Consider the following 13537-nt stretch of genomic DNA (forward strand, 5'->3'; position numbering starts at 1 on the left):
TTATGAGGTATGGATCCCTGAAAGGCTTGTCATTCTGAGAGTTTATGCAGGACTGGAAATCAACATGGATCAACTTTTGTACGGACTATCAAGTTGTAGATTTTTTTATTTGTTCAGTTTGAACTCAAACAGTGCAGGATGACAGTTTAGTCTTGTTGCCAGCCCGTGTTATCTCTCGCTCTCTGTGTGTGTGTGTGTGTGTGTGTGTGTGTTGTGTGTGTGTGTGTGTGTGTGTGTGTGGTGTGTGTTGTGTGTGTGTGTGTGTGTGTGTGTGGTTGTGTGTGTGTGTGTGTGTGTGTGTGTGTGTGTGTTGTGTGTGTGTAGGTCATGGTCACAATGTCGTGAAGGTGGGCCCAGCAGCGTGGTCAACATGATCAGACAAGGTGGCAACACTCTGATGGTCAAGTTTCATGGTGCCGCAAACCAGAGACAGAGGAGACAACCTAAAAAAAGGTATACTAGCATCGCAGTAAACAGTAATGATTGTTTACAACGGTGTATGTTTATAACACACTGTCAGAGAGTAAGTGCGTGTTTCCTTCTCCTTTGCAGTCCCCCAGCAGGCTAAGAGGCTGACTCCTCCTCCATTGCCTGCGCTCCAAATCAATGACATTAGAGCTGGAAGACAGGGTAAGACAATTGAAGAAGGAGGTTGGGAAGCATGAAACCACAGAGAAAAGGAAAAGAAAAGGATGTCACATTCTCACCCATAGAATCTTTTGTTGTTGTTGAAAAGTCCATTAATATTAAAAGTAGTTGATCAGGAGCCTTGGGACTTAACGGTATAGGTACGGATTCTTTTTCTTTTACAATGGCTTAATGAGGAGGACTATACTATGGAGATAAATGTCCTCCTTTCAAGTGAATGTATGGACATTTGCTCTGTGGGGAAAGATGGAGAGTCGTTCACATTCCGGAAACACCACATTATGCAATGGCAATAACATAACTCGCTCCATTTCTTCTTTTCGGCTAAATCAAATGGATGACAGTGGAGAAAGGTGGAAAAGGTTGAGTTTGTATCATCATTGTCATCATCCGTGTTAAAGTATGTGCTGTATTCATTCATGTTGTTTTGTGATATTACAAGATGGCGACAATACAGTCTCGGGTACACTGTCAGAGCATAATATGATTACCTTATTTCTCTAATATGCTCAGCTGCCTCTCCGTGGAAAAAGAAAGCAGGTGAATATCTCGCTTATCATTACTTCATCAGCCCTTAGGCCCCATTCAAATCAAGTCTGCTCAGGTCCTATGAATACACTGCCTCTGCTTTCAGAGTACGAGTCCTCCAGGTGCCTAATAAGAAGAGGACAGTCTATCCAATGGCACTAAGTAAGATCTGACCCCTGTCCCTTTTGTGTTCAAGAGACTTGTTAATTGTCTATGCTTTTATCTCTCTCTTCTCTCTCTCTCCTCTCCCTCTCTCTCTCTCTCTCTCTCTCTCTCTCTCTCTCTCTCTCTCTCTCTCTCTCTCCTCCTCTCTCTCTCTCTCTCTCTCTCTCTCCTCTCTCTCCTCTCTTCTCCCTCTCTCTCTCTCTCTCTCTCTCTCGATCTCTCTCTCTCACACACACTAACACACACACACACTCTTCTATCTCTCACTCTCTCTCACACACTTCTCTCACTCTCTCTCTCACACACACATACACACACACCACCACTCTCTCTCTCTCATCTCTCTCTCACCTCCTCTCTGTCTCCCTCCTCTCTCTCCACACACACACACACCCACTCTCCTATCGTAGGGATCTATGATGTACAGGTAGGGATCTATGATGTACAGGTAGGGATCTATGATGTACAGGTAGGGATCTATGATGTACAGGTAGGGATCTACGTTTGAGTAGCAGTTAGTCATCGCTCTTCATAATGACATATGCTGTTTTTCATCGATGGTTGACATTTGTTATGATATGGTAGGATTAGTTTTACGGCACAGGGTTACGAGTTGGTCATTGCTCCATTGCCATGTCTGGGACTTCTGTTGCCTGTCAGATTTATGGCTGCCTGACAGCGGTTTTCCCTCATGTAGAGCTCAGTGAAAACAGGAGCTCTACATGAGCTCTATACTGTACTACGACAACAGTGTCTCCAATTCACGCTGTAAAGCCTGCCGGGTCTCAATTCACACTGTTTTACGAGCTCAGTGCACACTGTAACCTCAGACTTAACAGCCATATACAACGACAGGGTCTCCATCTCCATTCATTTAAAGGTCTCAATTTTACATGCTGTTTTGCAACTCCATTAGGATGTCTGGCTCTTCGGTCACTGTATGACTTGTGGTTGAATCCGGTCACTGTATGACTTGTGGTTGAATCCATTGGGTTGAAATCCCAGTATTTTATTCCGGAGCTTCGTTTTTCTGCATTAGATGCTCGGATAAACTCAAACTGACGCGGCGTCCAATCGACTGTGCAAATCCACCAAGGTAGAACACGGCTGAGGATGAGAGTCTTTGCTAATCTGGGAGTTGCTGAACTCGGTGTGAGCAGGCAGTACATGGGAGCCATTACAAAGCCGAAGAAACCCCTGTTCACTTCTCATACTGAGGTCTACAGTTTGTACTGTCCCCTTTCATCCGTCCCTTGTGTGTCGCCACACTGTCAACGTTACGGTTTCGCCAACGCAAAAAGCCGCCTTCCATCCATCTGCTGTTCACACTTCATTCCCTTTCTCTCATCCCTTCTCCTTCGTGCATTCCCTCTCAAAGGATACACATCTACATGTAGCAGTGTGCTCAAATGGCTGGTTTGTATCATTTCATCCCCAAGGCAACAGAGGTAGGTAAGTATGACACTGTGGTTCTTTGAAATAGTCTGTACCATTTAACCCCCGTCGTTCCTGTTATATGTGCATATCGACTGCTTCTACGTTACATGAATTCACCATTGGCCAGTGTGACACTCACAGTGGTCACAGTATACATCCACATATTACAGTAGCCTACATGTGCGCTCCCTTCTGACTCCTGAATCATCCTCTGTAGCTTCCAGGATTGTACAGAAGAAGCAGCATTGTAGTCATACGTACTTACATACTCATCTTCTACATTTACAGACATACAATTAAACCATGAGACACAATGACACATACACGCAGACACAATCCAGGGCCACGGACACAGATGAACTACTCCCACAACGACACTCAACCACAGTGACACGCACGGTGACTGTGCGCTCGCACCCACTTACACACTCACATGAAGGAAATCACAAACAAACCACTTAGTGTGTCCACTCTCGCCCTTTCTATAAAACAATTATCATCCTATAGGTTAGTGGTACAAACACAGATGGAACACACAATGTATGAGATGTGGCAATATATAAGCTGACATTGCAGCATGCTCTCAGACTACACTCAGAAATACATGAGAGGGGAGAAACAGAGATAAACATGCTGCAGTCAGAGCCTCCATTCAATAGCCACTTCCGTCACACACAAATGTTCACACACACTCACTGGAAAAAGATGATTTAACACACACACACACACATATATACACACACACACACACACAAACACACAAATACACACAGACACAATACAAATACACACACACACAATACATAGCTTATTAATCCGCCTTTCAAATCCACGGCCTCTCTGTTGCATCTACCTCTCCCCTCTCTCCATTGTCCTCTCCTCACATCCATAGCCAGGCAATGAATGAGGAAACAGCGGCTACCTGTAAATGAACCACACGCTCCTGTTTCTGGGGCCCAGTGACGGCCACGAAGAAGAGAGGGAGAGAGAGAGAGACAGATCTCTCTCTCCGCATCCCCCCATTGCCATTTCCCCCCGCCTCTCCTCCAACCCCTCCTCTCCCTCCGCCTCTCGCTCTGCCGGCGAGAGCACAGCCAGAGAGAGCCGCGAGAGTGGAGGAGAGGAGGAGAGAGAGATGAGAAGAGGGAGGAGAGAGCGAGCGCTGGCCTAGCACGTCTACACCCTGCATGCTTAAGACAGTGCGAAAGAGAGAGAGAGAGAGAGTAGAGAGAGAGAGGAGGAGAGAGGGAGGGAGAGTGAAAGAAAGAAAGAAAGAAAGGGAAAGCTACAGAGATGGTTCTCTGCGACAAGGAGAGAGAGCGCAAGAGAGAGGAGGGAGAGAACGCTGGATGTGAAAAAAGGGAAGGGGGAGGGAAAGAGAGAGTGGTGGTTTAGCATAAAAGAGGGAGAGAAAAGAGATGCTTTTGCAGGTGGGGGAAGGGGGTGGGGTAACAGGCAGCAGGGATGGTGTGTTTCCTTGAACATCCACTGACTGGTTTCTGGCAGATTCACAAACAGCTGATTTCCACTCCAGAGAGATTTCCTAATCTGCAAATACAGACACACACATGCACATAACAGCACTTGCGACATTCAAATTCGAACAAAACCCACTCAAAAATCTCATTGACATTCTCCCAAACACACAAACGCAGTGGGTAGCAGCAGCCGTACATCTGGAGCTGGATCCGGTTCAAAATGCTACTGTATTACAAATCGGCAACATAACCACCACTGTACTACACACATGTCTACATGCACTCTCTCTTCACACAGACGTCATTCACCGTCTGAGTCACTGGCCATTATTCACATAGCCAAATACCAGTGAACCTGTATTAAGCTCAGTGACATTGTGACTGATAATAAGAGCTTCTTAGCACACGGCCAATGTCAGCTACACGTTGTAAGCCCAAAACCCTGGGGGCGTGGAGTCCCTCCTCACACTTCCCGATTGACCGAACGAACGCTCATCGCCTCCAAATCCCCAAGACTCATCATCAGGATGTTGTGCCGCACGCTCACACACGACACCGCGTAGAAGACAACACGCACACACGCAAAACACACGCAAACTCACACACACACACACACACACACACACACACACCACACACACACACACACACACACACACACACACACACACACACACACACACACACACACACACACACACACACACACACACACACACACACACACACACACACACACACACACACACACACACACACACACACAGCACTGTTAGCCTCCATGATGCACACCACAACTGCAGCTGTCTGGGGCTGGACTGCAGCTTGACGCTAGCGGATTAGAAATGCAATGGTGGAGAAGGAATCCATCGTCAACATTTATGGCATTATTTTTAACAGGGAAATAAGCAGGACTGGAAGGGCGAATTTGCAGGGGTGATTGGTCATGTGAGCAGGGACAACACAGTTGGGCTCCAGCCACCCTGGTCATAGACTGTTCTCTCTGATACCGCACGGCAAGCGGTACCGGAGCGCCAAGTCTAGATCAAGAGGCTTCTAAAAGCTTCTACCCCAAGCCATAAGACTCCTGAACATCTAATCAAATGGCCACCCAGACTATTTGTATTGCCCCCCTTTACACTGCTGCTACTCTCTGTTATTATCTATGCATGTCACTTTAATAACTCTACCTACATGTACATATTACTCATATTACTAACCGGTGCCCTTGCACGTTGACTCTGTACGCCCAGTTATTCTACTGCTGCTCTTTAATTCTTTGTTACTTTTATTTCTTATCCTTCTTTTTTTTAAGGTATTTTTACATTTTATTTTTTAAACTGCATTGTTGGTTAGGGCTTGTAAGTAGCCATTTCACTGTAATGTGAAATGTTGTATTTGGCTCATGTGACAAATACAATTTGATATGATTTGATTTTGGCCAGATGAACGAGCAGAAAGTCAAGCAACTTTGTCTGCTAGACGTACAAGAAGTAGAATTGAACGGACGTGTCGACTTCAGCGCTTTTAGCGCTCGCATGGTCTTAATACAGCTGAACAATAGCGTAAACAAGCAATCACTTCAGGTTCACCCGACACACACCTTCCTCCAGTTCTCAACCCAGAAACACACCCATCAGAAACACAAAACGAATTAGCCGATTCTAGCTGTCCCCCTACACAAGTGACAAAACACAGCAAAAACATTAAAGTAAATCATGTCTAATCTTACTGGATGTGTCCTACTGAGAATCATTAGGGCTGCAGAGCACGATTAGTACTGGGTATTCAATCTTAGCATGGTTAGCTAGTGATTTCCCCTAGCCCCTTCTCTTCTGTTCCTTCATTACTTCACAATTGCTCCACCCTTAGAACTTGGTGACCATGGTGACCATGAGTCCCAGGGGAAAAAGGACTTTGCGTCAGGTCATTCATCGATACGTCTAGTCCCTGAGGGCCAGCAGACGACAAGTTTCTATCAAGTCCAGTCTTACCTGGGGCCATCCACGCCATCATATGCTCCATGGTGACATTACGAAACAGCTTCCTCTTGGCTTTCTCACTGCGCGTCTCTGGAACCCAAAGAGTTCATGTGTTACATTTATATAATGTGTTTTTTTTTGTTCACTATTTGTGTACTCAGTGTGTCTTTGTATACTTTTGTATTCCACTGCATCACCTCTGACACAACAATGATCAAGTTGTTTGTTGTGGTGGTGTGCTATTCATGTTACTGGGTGGGTGTGATACATGCCCTGCTGCATGTAACATTGTGAGGATGTCCTGCAGTCAATAGAATGTTGGCAACTGAATGAAGACAAAATGAGTCTTCAGTAAACGCGGGGTTAGCATCTGTAGAGGGATTTTGCTTGGTGTTTTGTCTGAGCTGATGCGATGCGAGTGAGGATTGTGTCTTTGTCTGAGCACATAGTTGTATTTGGTTTTCTATAAGGTTGGGTGGTGTTGTCTCACCTGATCGATTGTCCTTACTGGGAGGACCCACCTCCTCCACACAATCTGAGGGGAACCAGCCTGTACGACCTTTCACTGTGCCCTCCCAGAACCCCCCCTCTCCAACACTCAACACTGGAGAGAAGGAAAGAGGATAAGACAGAGAGAAGGCAGACGAAAAGAGATGTTCGATGAGAGAGAGAGAGAGAGAGAGAGAGAGAGAGAGAGAGAGAGAGAGAGAGATCAAAAGCATAAGACAATTAAAAGCAAAGAGAAGAGGGGTGCATCACGACTTTACAATCAACACAGTGGCACTCCAAAAACCCACTCCTCTCTGAATCTCTCTTTACCTTTGACTTTGTCTCCTTTGYTGATGCTGAGTTCTTTCTCTCCGTGGGCAGTGTAGGCCCTCGTGGCCATGTACACTCGCCCTGGGACCGCACTATACATATGCCTCATCTGACCCCCAGCCGACCATCCGCCACTACCCGCTGAGGTCGCACTGCAAGAGGAAAGACAGAGGAAGAGTTTGTGTATCATGGAACAACACCTGGGGATACCAGTAGCGGAGATAGAGGGACAAGAAATGGCTCATGACAGTGGTTTACACTACGAGAATAACAGTTGTGGAAACTTTAAAGCTGGTAACAGCCCCATTGGCTGTAGACAACCGAAAGGCATGTAAAAACATCATTTTTTGGATATGCACATTATTACAGTCTCTCCCTCCAATTTGTTCTCACCCCTGTCTGCCGCGCTGTGGTTTGCTTTGATGCCTCTCCTCTGTGTCGCTCTGCCCTCCTCCTCGCGACGGGGAGCGGGTACGGGCCCTGGGACTGCTGGAGCTCCTCACACCCACAGAGGCCCTGCGAGCCTAGASAGAGAGGGAACACACACACACGCAGGATGAAATATAGAATTGTGTTGAGACTTGCACAGACCCAAACTCACAATTCATTGGTTAACATCCCAAAGTAACTAAGAGCATAGCTCCCCAATAAACCATACAGTTGCAATCTCCTACTACATCTGCATACTGTGTCTCTCAGTACCTGTCCAGGGGTGGGATTGGCTCCAGCAGCCTTGTTGGATAGGGCCATGGGGTCAGGCAGGGTCATGCTGTTATCACTGTTAGCACGCAGGAGGGGGTAGGGGTGAGCCATGAGGAGAGGGAGCGTGCGTGCACTCTCTCCTCTTTTGGGAGCATACTTTGGGGATTCCAGAAAGGGCACTGAGAACAGAGAGTCACAGGTAGGTGGGAAAACAATGAGGTTACTGCAAGAGGTGAGAGAAAGAGGGAGGGGATATGAGAGAGAGTGTGAACAATTAATAACAACCCGACTCAAGTGATTCGGACGCAAAGACAATCGACAGGTAACACAGATGGACTTGAACACCACACACACCCCTCAAACTGGGCAAGCAATAAWCTAAAGCATCAGTTGAGGTCAACCGGCCACCTCTGGACCAATAGTGGTTTTAGAAACAAAAGAGTTTGTAAAATGTCTTAGGGATTAGCCTCTGTATGCTGATCCAGTGCATCACATCAAACACCATCTACCAGGGCGATAAAACAACCTAATATGATGGCAAAATATAATAGATCTTCTGAGTCACATGTTGATTGATGAAGCAGAACATTTATACCAAACAATGCACTGCAAAGTCCTTTATAGCTGTCACGCCCTRACCGTAGAGAGCGTTTTATGTCTCTATTTTGGTTTGGTCAGGGTGTGATTTGGGTGGGCAGTCTATGTTCTATGATTTTCTATTTCTATGTGTTTGGCCGGGTGTGGTTCTCAATCAGAGGCAGCTGTCTATCGTTGTCTCTGATGAGAACCATACTTAGGTAGCCTTTTCCCACCTGTGTTTTGTGGGTAATTATTTTCCGTGTGTGTTTGTGTGCACCTCGGTTGCGTCACGTTCTTTGCTGTTTACCTGTTTGTTTTTTGGTTGTTTCGGTTTCACTTTCATTAAAAGATGTGGAACTACATGCACGCTGCGCCTTGGTCGATTTATGACAGGGAGTTTGAGGATAGCGAGCGTGACAATAGCAGATAGCATGACAGACATACAGTACAGACACGAAGGAAGACCATTTCCCCGTTATTTTACAAATGTTCCATCCCGAGAATAAATCACTTTTCTCCCGGATAACCCGGTGTTTCTCGGAAAAAACGGAAGTGTCATTTAAAAGCATTATAAAGCATATAAATAGGCCTATGTCTGAGATTAGATTAGAGCTAAAATTCAAGGCTGATGCTACCTGAGCCTGATGAGCCATACAGTAAATACATTTTATGAGCCCTACATTAAAAAGTAATTTTATAATCCCAAACCCAAAAAAGAACAAATGATTGTGTCATTATCCAATACATATATGATATATAGGCTACTGCGTATTATGCACGACAGAAAAACAGAAAAGCTTATATTTTTATTTTACCTTTATTTAACTAGGCAAGTCAGTTAAGAACAAATTCTTATTTTCAATAACAGCCTAGGAACAGTGGGTTAACTGCCTGTTCAGGGGCAGAAYGACAGATTTGTACCTTATCAGCTCGGGGATTTYGGTTACTAGTCCAACRCTCTAACCACTAGGCTACCCTGCCGCCCCAATATAGATGTAGCTAGCTATATGCTCTCTTGGGTAAAGAAATGAAACAAGCTCCAGTGGGCTGATCTTTTTGAGTGTGCACTGTATTACTGTTCTGTATTGTATTGCTGTACTGTATTGTGTTATATGACTGGATTTACGCGTATTGTTCAAAACCATGATAAAGCTGAGAGAACATGCGATTCTGGTGCAGCACATGCTGCCTAAAAAGTTACTTTAAAAAAGTTGTAAAAGTTACTCTAAAAACGTTATTTTAATTTTGAAATAGTGCCTATATTTGTATAATTAGCAGCCGCATATATACCTTCATAATATTTTCCCTAATGTTATTAGCCTGCCTATCTCTTTCTCTCTCTATTGTTGCTTCTGTCACGTTCCTGACCTGTTTTCTGTTAGTTTTTGTATGTGTTAGTTGGTCAGGACGTGAGTTTGGGTGGGCAGTCTATGTTTTCTGTTTCTATGTTGGTTAATGGGTACCTAATATGGTTCTCAATTAGAGGCAGGTGGTTTTCATCTCCTCTGATTGAGAATCATATTAAGGTAGGTGTTGTCACATTGTTTGTCGTGGGTGGTTGTCTCCTGTGTCAGTGTCTGTCTATGTTGCACCATACGGGACTGTTTCGGTTTGTTTGTACGTTCGTTAATTTATGTAGTCATTTCCCTGTTCGTGCGTTCTTCGTGTTTCATGTAAGTTCTTACGTCCAGGTCTGTCTACATTCGTTTTGTTATTTTGTTAGTTAATTCAAGTATAGTTCGTTTTTTCGTCTTCGTCTGTTTTTGGTTTAAATAAATATCATGTCTTATTCCAACGCTGCGTCTTGGTTCAATCCATGCTCCTCCTCTTCGGATGAAGAGGAACACCGTTACAGCTTCAGTCGTTCATTTCTTCTTCAGTTAAATGAAATACGTTTTGTTGTCTTCATCATTGCAATGACATGCTTGAATAATATAGGACTAGAATTAGATGCAGACRGCTTTCACTTCTCTTCTCGAAGATTGAATGGTTATGGGTCTGAATAAATAACTGCTATAGTCTACCGCCATTGCGCGTTCGCTCTTCTTTGAGTTCTATTGGTTTAATTTAACATTTAAGCAAATAAGAGCAAGCGCCCCTCTTCGATTAGTCTATTGGTATAAGAAGTGCAACAACAAATGTCCGGCAAGCTATTCTAGTCTAGCTTTTCCTGCATGAGACTCCAAGATCTAAGGAACGTTTTTTAAGGTGAGGCCAGCGGAACACAGGTGCGTGCGTATTGTGCAAGAGACCRAGGCTTTAAGTTAGAAGCTTATTATGCATAACCCAACATTCATTAGATAAATGTTTTGGCTAATACTACATTGAATGTATTACCTGAAAGAGGTAGGCTAGGATATACAGTACCAGTCAAAAGTTTGGACACACCCACTCATTCAAGGGTTTTTCTTCATTTTTACTATTTCCTACATTGTAGAAAAAATAGTGAAGACATCAAAACTATGAAATAACACATATGGAATGGTAATCAAATCCAAATATATTTTATATTTGAGATTCTTCAAATTAGCCACCCTTTGCCTTGATGACAATTTTGCACACTCTTGGCATTCTCTCAACCAGCTTCATGAGGTAGTTATCTGGAATTAATTTAAATTAACAGGTGTGCCTTGTCTTCTTAATGTGTTTGAGCCAATCAGTTGTGTTGTGACAAGGTAGGGGTGGTATACAGGGGCAAACTACCTGCCCTCCAGGACACCTACAACACCCGATGTCATAGGAAGGCCAAAAATGTCATCAAGGACAACAACCACCCAAGCCACTGCCTGTTCACCCCACTATCATCCTGTTAAACAGCCATCCCTAACACAGAGGCTKCTGCCTACATACAGACTTGAAATCATTGGTAAAAGACCAAGTCCATATTATGTCAAGAACTGCTCAAATTAGCAAAGTGAAGGTCAGTCAATYCRGAACMTTTCAAGAAYATTGAAAGTTACTTCAAGTGCAGTCTCAAAAACCATAAATCGCTATGATGTTGAAGGAAAATCAGCCAACAAGTGCCTAGCATATGTGGGAACTCCTTCAAGACTGTTGGAAAAGCCTTCCAGGTGAAGCTGATTGAGAGAATGCCAATGTCATCAAGGCAAAGGGTGGCTACTTTAAGAAATCTAAAATATATTTTGATTTGTTTAACACTTGTTTGGTTACTACATTATTCCATATGTGCTATTTCATAGTTTTGATGTCTTCACTATTATTCTACAATGTAGAAAATAGTAAAAATAAAAAAAGACCCTTGAATGAGTAGGTGTGTCCAAACTTTTGACTGGTACTGTATATATACTGTATATATCAATCTTGAACAGGATTATCTATTTTGGATGCAATTTGAATTTGAAGACTGCTCGCGCCTGCTCTAATTTAACCCAACAATATTCAAGTGATAGGCCGTTTTAAAACTCTGCAGCTACAATAAAAAAAAACACACATCTTTAAAATAGAAAAATAAGGTGACTCCCGAAAGCCAGATGGAGATGATAAATTATACATGCATTTGTCCTTATACCGTAGCATAGGCAATGCTGCAGTAAACGTAGGCCTACCTGTCACAAGAAAAAAAGCTACCATGATGAGATGATAGGTCTACATGCACTGTGAACTGCACTCCATACTGAGAGGGGCTGTCTGTCCCCAACATGAGCGTTGATGATTGATCATGCAGAGAGCAGAGAGAAGACCGCAGAGAAGCCAGATTTAAACATGGCATATAATGTAACAGTTCCATTTCACATCATGTTGTTGATATAAATAATTTATTATAATTGATCTGTTTCTCGCAGTTATTTATCCCAGGAAAAGGAAGTGGTTTTGGGTGGTAAATCTCGGTAACCGGGTTCCCGCCGTTCAACGCTAACAGACACTCATGCACCAAAACTCACTATCAATCACTTCCTAATCTGAACAGACCTAAGTGGAGGACCAAGACTTACCTACATCTGCATCTCTGTGGTTTTTGAGGATTTCCCCAAGTTCAAAATGGCCCGACATTACTGCTACCTTCAAAACACAGACACATGTACGCACACATACAATTACATGCAGCACTGTAACACATGCATCAGGTAAAGGAAGAGTTCCTCCAAAACAGCAAATGCCCAATTTAATAAACGCTTAGCAAATAATACATTTAAAACAACTAACTGATTTTCAACTCAATGGTTTATTGACGTATAACAAACCTGATTACATTAGCGCTAGTCGGCAGAATAAATAACTAAAGAAAACTGAAAACATTAAGTTGTTATTGATACCTGAAAGGGGGTTTGTCCATGCTTGTTCTTAATTTCCTTATTGGCCCCTCTGTAGAGCAGAACACGAACACAGCTTTCCTGATAGGCCAGAAAGACAGCCACTGTTTAACTTAATTCAGGACTAAAATGTTACACAGACATTTGGAACTCAAAAAGCAGTTACTTTAAGTTCAACTTTGAATGGACACGAACACTGATTATTGTGTTGTCCCTGTATTTAAAAAATGGTACTTACCTTATTATACAGGGCACAAATATGAAGTGCGGTGTTCCCTGAGGCATTCTGAGAAGTGGTATCTGCCCCATAGAACAGAAGGTGCTCCAAGTGCTGGGCAAAACCATTCTGGCAGGCCTTGGGAGGAGGGGGTGTAAAGAAAGTATCTAAAGATTAAAATTATTAGCAAAGGAGAATCTGAGGGGTTGGGTCATCACTTCACAATCAATTGAAAATATGCAATTACTGTGCTTCTTCATAAAATTGTGACACATTGAAAGATAAACAGAATAAAAGATAGAACTGATGAATTTCTGAACCATTGCAAAATAAAGAACAAATGAAGAAATTAAAACAATAAAAATAAGCTTTTGACCTTCCCCTTAACGGTTTCCCCTTTCTTTATTTGCACTTAAAATAACACAACACAAAATTAGAGAAGTAACAAAACACAGGACACTACATAAGTTAACATGAACTAAAGATTAAAAAACAGCAGCGCACTGAGATAGTGAGTGAATGACGTAGAGATAGAAGATGTCAGCACGAGATGGAGTCTCATGTTTATCCGCATTGGACTCGACAGTTACATGAGATGAATGTACTGAATTGTGAAGGATCACCGTTTCAGGAAGAAAGAACTCAACTCTGCTCTCTTTCTTTTTTTGAACCCCTTTGAGGCCATGGAAGGTCATGCAAGGTCATGATCCT

The 13537-nt window shown here is 43.3% G+C and overlaps 1 protein-coding gene across 1 annotated transcript in view; it reads right to left on the reverse strand.

Annotated features, from left to right (window-relative positions):
- LOC111976337 (SH3 and multiple ankyrin repeat domains protein 1-like) overlaps positions 1 to 13537 on the reverse strand; it is a 42889-nt gene that overhangs the window by 12177 nt on the left and 17175 nt on the right. Inside the window, 7 exon segments of the mRNA XM_070447748.1 lie at positions 2957 to 3054; positions 6251 to 6328; positions 6729 to 6842; positions 7058 to 7198; positions 12292 to 12358; positions 12613 to 12690; positions 12848 to 12964. Coding sequence (XP_070303849.1) covers positions 2957 to 3054; positions 6251 to 6328; positions 6729 to 6842; positions 7058 to 7198; positions 12292 to 12358; positions 12613 to 12690; positions 12848 to 12964 — 693 coding nt within the window.

Source organism: Salvelinus sp. IW2-2015, linkage group LG17 (genome assembly GCF_002910315.2).
Source record: "Salvelinus sp. IW2-2015 linkage group LG17, ASM291031v2, whole genome shotgun sequence".
Taxonomy (NCBI): domain Eukaryota; kingdom Metazoa; phylum Chordata; class Actinopteri; order Salmoniformes; family Salmonidae; genus Salvelinus; species Salvelinus sp. IW2-2015.